The sequence below is a fragment of the Cariama cristata genome, unplaced genomic scaffold (genome assembly GCF_000690535.1).
Source record: "Cariama cristata isolate BGI_N322 unplaced genomic scaffold, ASM69053v1 scaffold12307, whole genome shotgun sequence".
In the NCBI taxonomy this organism is placed as follows: Eukaryota; Metazoa; Chordata; class Aves; order Cariamiformes; family Cariamidae; genus Cariama; species Cariama cristata.
In genome coordinates, this window is record NW_009624996.1 from 64,322 (window position 1) to 72,108 (window position 7,787).

Consider the following 7,787-nt stretch of genomic DNA (forward strand, 5'->3'; position numbering starts at 1 on the left):
CCATCTTAGGCCACTAGAAGATGTTCAGGTGTATGAGGTGTCTGTTCTTCAGTTGAATATGGTAACAAGTCTTATGCTACCATATGTAGAAAACAGCCTGAAGAAAGTCCATACTAAAATAATCTGAAAGGACCACATTCTTTTTTGATTCTCTACAGGCTAGTGGTTTGGCTAGTTTTCTGACCTGAGTGTGACTCAAAGCTCATGAAACACTATGGGGATTTTGCAATTGATTTCTGTGGGTTTTTTGATTGGAAGCTTATTTACTTTATTTATAAAATAGCTTTCTGGAAGCCCAGTTACTTATTACAGTGAAAACCCTCGCAGAAAATTATCCACCAGAGCTATTTGTTCTGGGATTAAAAAAAAAAAAAAAAAAAAAAAGAATATACAACAAACCATTCCCCCTTCAGCAGAGAGTCCTTTGCGTTTTCTAACCATAAATCCTTCTTTCATCTCCGAGCCTTTGATGATTCAATGGGTCATGAGGACACAATGGTGAAGAAGGAAATATTTGAGTACATTTCAAACACACTCAAACTTTGTGGGTTTAAAATGTACTTACAGACCTGAGGCTGGTCAAAATCTCCTGTGTTTTCTGTTACGGTTCTTTTGAATCATCCAGGCAGCACCCGAAGCATGTGAACCGCACGCCTCTGAGCCCTGGCACCACCATAACATGGACATAGTAGTACACGTGGAAGAAGTTCCTCTTCTACTGTCTGCAAAATGGCAGGTGAGCAACATCAACATCACTTTGGGCTCTGGCAAACCCACCACTCATTTAAGCTGAAACCACCAAGTTTCACTCAACCTTGGAAAAAAACACTGTGTCAGACCAACCATATAACGTACATTCACTAATAGGGACAAAGAAACAGAGTTAAGACAGATGTAAAATCACACATAAACACAGTAGACACAAGAAAATAGGTTTAATCATAAACTCCCTGAAACTGGAATTGAATATGTATTTAGACGATGAGTCATAGTCAGGAAAAACACATATGGTGTGGGGTTTTATAGCAAAAATCTTCCTTAGATGGTACTGCAGTCAACAGTCTCCCATACCTAAGAGTTGTTAAGGTTTCTTCATCCGACTGTAATTTATATCTTTAGATGTCCATGGTTTCTCTTTGAAACCATCCTTTAAAGCTTGTCAATGTTTTCCTAGTTGGAAATGAAATGGTAATTCAGCCTGTCAAACTTTTCTCTGGTGTTGGGGAGAAAAATATTGTGAACTGGCAGATGCAATTGCCTTCAAAGAAGTAATGTAGAGTAATAATCTAATGTTACTTTTCTATTATTATTTATCAAACTGTATTTAAGTCTGAGAGCTGCTATTAGGATTTGCATTGCTCCCAAATGGAAGCAGGCAGGAAGGCAGAGATTGTCATGCAGTTCCAGCACATTAACCGATCACACAGCATAACTTATGTCAGTGCGCAGACATAGAACAGACACAGTGCAATTGCTCACTAATGTCATCAGAGCAGCTAGGACATAAAAGGGATACAAATGGACAATTTAAAAACAAATAGCTAATTGAGAATGGTTACAAATACTTCCCATGTGGCCTTGAGCCAAGAAACGTGCAATGAGAGGTAAGGAAAGGATGGACTGAAGGCCGTGCTGTAGAAATGATCTATCTGGCAGGTGACGGGCAAAGGGGATGGTGTGTGGTGACCGCCTGCCAGGCGGATCTCCCAGGTTCGCCTGCCATAGTAAATAAAGCTAAATAAATCTCTGCCTCGGGGGTCATGCTCGGAGCAGTCATTCAGTTGCTCTTTTGCAAATATTTGTTATTCAAAGCTCCAAACAACAGAGAAGTGGTAGCCTGGTGCACCTTTCTGAGGGCTTTTTTCTCTGGAATCCCTGCCAGGAGTCCGTCTGGTAACACACACCAAGGCGTGCGGTGGCGTGGCACTCACCGGCGTGTGACACACTGGCCCTGACGCAGCCCCGGGGACACGCTGAGTAACCGTCCCTCCTCCTCCTCCCCACCTGTGCCCATGCCGGGGAGATGCCAGTTTTCTCTGTATGATACTAGGAATATCTGCTATTACCAGACTTCACATTTTTGCCCCCAAGAGCCTTGGTTTTGGGGGACATGAAATGTTGCACAGAAGATTTTGTCACTAACAGAGTAGCCTCGGCATCTCCGTAGCTGGAGCGGCAACGGTGGCCTGCACACGTGCGTGTGCTGCTTTGTGGGGGGGATTTTGTGTACGTGTGAACTTTTGGCATAGTCCAGGGACATCCTTCTGCTTGGTGAGCTGGAAGAGTGCCATGCTTAGCTGGTTGATTTTGGATCCCAGGGTTGCACAGTAACAATTAGCTGACTGCTGCAGTGTGTTTAAGTACAGATCACTGCATCCCAGACACTACTCCTCTAGGTGACTCCATCTAATGCTTGTGATGACCTGTGATAACTCCCCAAATACGACACTGAGAGAGGCTGTTTGCTTTTAAAGAAGTCCTAACTGTCAGAACATGGAGTCTTTCTGCTCTGTGCAAAGACATTTAATAGAAAGCAAGCTTCCAAAGACAAAAGGTCTTTGCTCCCTTGCTCATTTCCAAACCAGAGTTCTCCCCTGCTAAATCTTCATGTTTCTTTTGCCAAATTGCTCAGAGGATACGGGCTGGCTGCTCTACCCGGGCTCAGCTGCCAGAGAGATCTCAGCCGTGCCCCTGCCTGCGGGGGACAGAGCAGAGATTTCCCTCTCCATATCTCTCCGCACAGCAGCAGTGCGGGGATCCTTCTGCAATGTGGTCAGCAGCTCCTTACCTGATCTCCAGGGGAAGGCTTAGGGAGGACCCGCATGATGAAATTAGGCAGCCCAGGTTATGTTAGCCTGAACACGAGACAGCCAAGGAGAGTTACAATGCCGGTCTGAGCCTACCAGCCTTAATAAAGTTCTACCTCTTCTGTAGAGCTGCCCATATTTGCTGCAGCCAAGACCTTTATTTGGCATTATGAGGTACGTGACCTTTTAGCACTCGCTTATGTGAAGGACGAGGCATACCAACTTGCTCTGTGCTCTGCTGGCACAGGACTGCTCCATGGCTCTGGGGATGTGATTAATCTATTGATAGGTATTAGAAATGGTCCCGTACGCAAAGAGTTTGCAGCTGGGCACTGCCACGTAGAGCAGGAGAGGCTAAAGTAATGCCGCTTCCGACCCAGTACAACAGTTCTTATGTTGCTCCAAAATGGGTAGATCTAGGAGCTCTGCAAAGGGAGTCAAGTTTCCTCACTGGGAATCTAGAATAACCAAGCACCTGCAATGACTTTTTTTTTTTTTTTTTTTTTAAATAAACATAAATTACCTACCGTCAAATTCTCTTCCCTTGCAAGTGGACGATGGTGTGGTGCTGAGGGAGACATTGCCTCCTCTGGCACTGCACGCCCATGAGGCTTGTCAGATGGGGATACCTGCCTGCCTGAATTATTCAGAATGACTTTGAATTCACATTCACTTCTCTGACATCACAGTTGTTACGCAGATATCACTCAAATTACCTCATGTTGAGGTGTTTACTGATATCAGAAATCCTTGAGTGCAAGGGTCAAAAAACCCTCCTGTATCTTACCTGCAGAACTCCCAACGCTCAGGGATTTTTCTACTCAGAAGCCAATGTCTTTACATTTTTCTTTACAGGGTCTATTTAGCTGCATCAGTTTTTATTATTAGAGCTAAGGCGACAAGAAATCTCTCTGGAGCTCTCAAAAGTCTCAGTGATGTTTGTAGAAGGATACCTACAGATTTCATTCACTCAATTCCTTCCCTCTTCCCCACCAAAGTGGACCAAACTGAACCAAACCAAACCAGTACTTTGGTTTTCCAAGCGTACAACATTGTGGAAAGCCTAACTGACAGCTGAGAAACTATGAGAGCTTGACTAGGTTTCCAAAGTTTAAAAAGTGGCGGTTGGGGAACAGCGGATGTCTAAAACAGTAATGACATACATTTTGGGCTTGATCCTGCTAAAAGAGATGCCTGAGAGATACGTTTTACCCAGGAGGAGGTGATTCCTCCACAGCAAGGGACTCGCTGCTGCACAGGTTATTATTACGGTGCAATCCCTCAGAAGTCTGTGGTTGTAGCATGTGTTAGGTGACAAGTTTGCTGCTCCACATGACAGTCTTCCTGCCTGAAGTTTAAAGAACAAAAATTCCTCGGAAAGGGTCATTTAGGGGAAGTCATTTCTCTAAAATGCACCGCCTGTTTGATATAGTGATGCTGCTGGTGACCTTACACATGTTAAAATCTTGGCCAGACGCTGGCGGATGAGTTTCTCCCACCAGCAACACTTGCTCTGTGTTCACACCTCTCTTCTGCAGTCCTGAGGCTGCGGTCAGCACTCTATTTCCATTTTCTCTTCCTCCCTTTCTCTCCTGCATTTTATTAATCACTCACAGGGTATGAACAATTCCTTCTGCACGGCTCTACAGGACCATCTGGGAAAATAAACCCACCTGAAGGCTTGAAAAGGCACCTGAAATTACCACAGCTGGTGTGTAAGTACAGAGATACCGCTTCCTACCTCCCTGTTTCTGCAGGCAGGCAGGGACAAGCTCTGCCCAGGGTTTAAGCAGACCAGACACAGGTGAGCCCTGCTTAGCACAGCGCTCAGCCCAAGTTAATATGTCCCACTGAAAGGCATGGTATGAACTGAAGGCCGTGCTAATCACGAGCACATAGCTTCCAGCCAGCCCAATGTGTGGGCAGAGATCTCCTCTAAGTGTCTAACCTTGGACCATCCTGTCCATGACGGTGTTTTAATGCAAAAGAACATTAGCCTGGGGAAAATTCAATTAAAGAGGAGACTTGCAGAAGTATGTGAGGCAGTTAGATAACCAGCTCCAACTGAAAGTCCATGGAAACCTGCTGCCAAGCTGGCCTTTGTGGCTTCAAAATATCTGTTTGGGATCAGATTATCAAAAGAGCTGAAGACCTACGCAGCTTTTGCAGAAAAGTTCAGCAAGTGGGCCAGTTCTCCAAAGAAACTCAGTGTCCTGAGGGCAGCTCTGCTGCCTGAACTCATGAGCACATTTTCTCAAGCAGATGCAAGTAGTAATGTCTCATTAGAATAACTGAAGAGTGTGTTTTGCTAATTGGCACTGTAGATACATTGACCTCTGTTTTTGTTTCACCAGACTCTGATTTTTTGTGATTACATTTAATAGTGACTGCAAGGGGAACTGAAGGAGAGGAGGCAAGGGAGGGAAGGGGGAAAGAAAAGAAAAGAAAGGGAAATGTGTCCGGTTGTGACAAGACAAGCTGTCCAGCAAATCTCACTACAAAGGAGAGAGATTTTGGAAGGATGAGTCTGAGCATTACAGACAATTGTTCTTTCATCAATGATATTTAACTTCTTTCATTCCCAACTGAGTGCTGCCTTTGTCTGTGGACTTGAAACTTCGCTTTCCCTTTCCTTCTCTTCTGTGTAATTCCCTGCTCCCCTGGGAGATCCAGTAACTGATTTATTCCTCTGTCTCCTTCAGCCTGTTCCCTCCAGCAACACCACTTACAGTGGGCTGGTGGGCTACCAGCTCACTTTCAAGCTGCGCGTCATCCCCAGACGCTGTGCAATGTATTGCGCACACGCTCATCCTCACACACGCATGCATATAAACAGAAAACAGCTCTGACAGCTGGATGCATCACGCAGGTATATAAAAGTTATGCAGGGCAACGATCTGGCTAGGGGAGAGGAGGCACTGTGTGTGTGTGTTGTCTGGAGGGGGTGCTGGCGCAGTGTGGGCCGATGGCTGGAAGCAGGACACCTGCAAAAGGCATAAAGGCTTGACGGGGTTGGAGCTGGGGCTGAAAACCTGTGCCTGGGGATTAGTGTGCTTTTAAAGGTGCAATGTGTGTGTGCTGACCTCAGAGATGGTCACGGCATGCTGCTGATGTCCTGGGAACAAGGAAGACTACGGCCATGCCTCTGGTATTGTCCTCCCACTCTGTTTTGGGTTGGTACGTTAACCCTGGCACTCGTGGCAGGAGTGGCAGTGGAGCAGTAGCCGGGGGGGGTGAGAGGCAAGGGGTGGACATACTTTGCATCCCTCCTACCTCTCTAGTGCCACCGCTAAAGAGAAGATACCGGCCACGCTTCTAAAGTTTCAAACCCATAAAAGACAATCAGCATAGATGCCATTTACCTTTTCTCATCATGTCTGTAAGATGTAGAGTTCCGGCCACTGGTCCAAATAAACATTTTAGAGGGTTGCCCAGTGTTGGCTTTGCTCGCTGCAGTGGGACGATGGAAGGACCTGGGGGAAGAGGGATAATTTTTGTCATTGCCCATCCAACATGGCAGACCACATTGTATCCAGTCTACCAAATCCCCTGTGGCCGTGCCCAGCGTGCTCTGAAGATGGACCATTTCTTAACTCAAGGTGAGATGTAAAATAATGGGGGTGACAGATCAGCATGTGGGAATGAAGGATAAATTTCATTAGCCCCAATGGTAAAATGTGATCCTGGCTAATCCGGCTTAGCTATGCCCCACACTGCAAAGGATTTGCACCATGGACAAGAAATCATCAGTAGTTTAAGAAAAAGTAATAGCTGCATCCAGTGTTCTCATGGCAGTATTTTGGGGGGACAAAGTGCCTACTGTTTAAGCACATCATATACGTTCATTACTTTTTTTCGGTTGTACTGCAGCTCTCAGTAAGCTGAGGCTCTCAAGGAAGGTGTCTGAATGTGGCACAAGTATGAGATATAAATGCAGCATTTTGCGGAAATGTAACTGATGTGACAAAGATGTCTTTTCCCACAGAGAAACTACTGTCCCAAGGCCATTTGGCCAGACCAGTTAGATTCCTGCTCAGCGGCTTCTTTGTCTCACAGCAGGGTATGAGACCTGCTGCCTTCTCTCAGGCTCTCAGAGTCTCCTGAAGAGGGGAAAAGTCTGAGGGGTTTCATTTTAAGGGCTGAACCTGAGCCCTGTACTCCAGTTAGATCTCATGGAATCAGAAACACAGAGTTGAAAGTTTCTCAAGAAGTGCTGCTGCTCTCTTGCCCTGATTCAAGGCACTTTCACTATATCTATGTCATTTCTAGCAGATTTTGGTTACCCTAGATCAACTGAAAGTGAGCAACCATCTTTCCAGATGGTAACTTCATTGCCAGGCTGGAAGCACAGGCTGTATTGGACCTGCTAGCGTGGCTACAGATCCCCTTGTAGCCCCTACTAATCTGGTCCTGGTTTTAGTGAGACTCAGTTAAAATCTCGAGCTCTGAGAACTGGGCTCTTCCTGGTGAGGGCTGTGCTTTGCATTATTTCATGGCACAGCACTTCATGCTTTTACTGCATTCAGAGAAAGGCTTAAGAAAAAAAAAAAGAACTATTCCAGATACCAAATACTTTAACACTGAAGTTTGTCATACACTGGGGGCCATTCTTTAGCTCACTTAAAAATAAACCTGACTGTTGATGCTGTCAGCACAGAAGGCACATGAATTCTTCAGTGCTCCTCGTCTGAAAAAGTCTCTAATGTTACTATCTACATAATCATTCAAAAGGCTAATTTCAGTATTTGCATAGTGGTGAACCTGGGAGAATACTTAAATCCTGTAGAGGTGGCTGCAGGGGAAGACTGACATGGACGGCAGCCAAAATCCATCCCTACGCAGACAGGCTGATGGGTGCCAAGGGACTGGGCTCTCCATCTGGAGTCAGCCCAAAGCCCCACCATGGAGTCCATGATGCAGACTCAGGCCAAACTTGCACCCCAGTTGGGCAGCTGGCTGGGCAAACTGGTCAAACTGGTG

General features: G+C 45.8%; 1 protein-coding gene across 2 annotated transcripts in view; it reads right to left on the reverse strand.

Moving 5' to 3' along the window:
• The window catches only part of KCNMB2 (potassium large conductance calcium-activated channel, subfamily M, beta member 2), a 16,634-nt gene extending 10,360 nt beyond the window's left edge, over positions 1 to 6,274 (reverse strand). For both annotated transcript variants that reach the window (XM_009703437.1, XM_009703436.1), the window contains exon 1: positions 6,170 to 6,274. In XM_009703437.1, the coding sequence (XP_009701739.1) occupies positions 6,170 to 6,225 (56 nt within the window). In that variant the 5' untranslated portion in view covers positions 6,226 to 6,274. The remainder of the gene's footprint in view (positions 1 to 6,169) is intronic.
• Between the last annotated feature and the right edge of the window lie 1,513 nt (positions 6,275 to 7,787).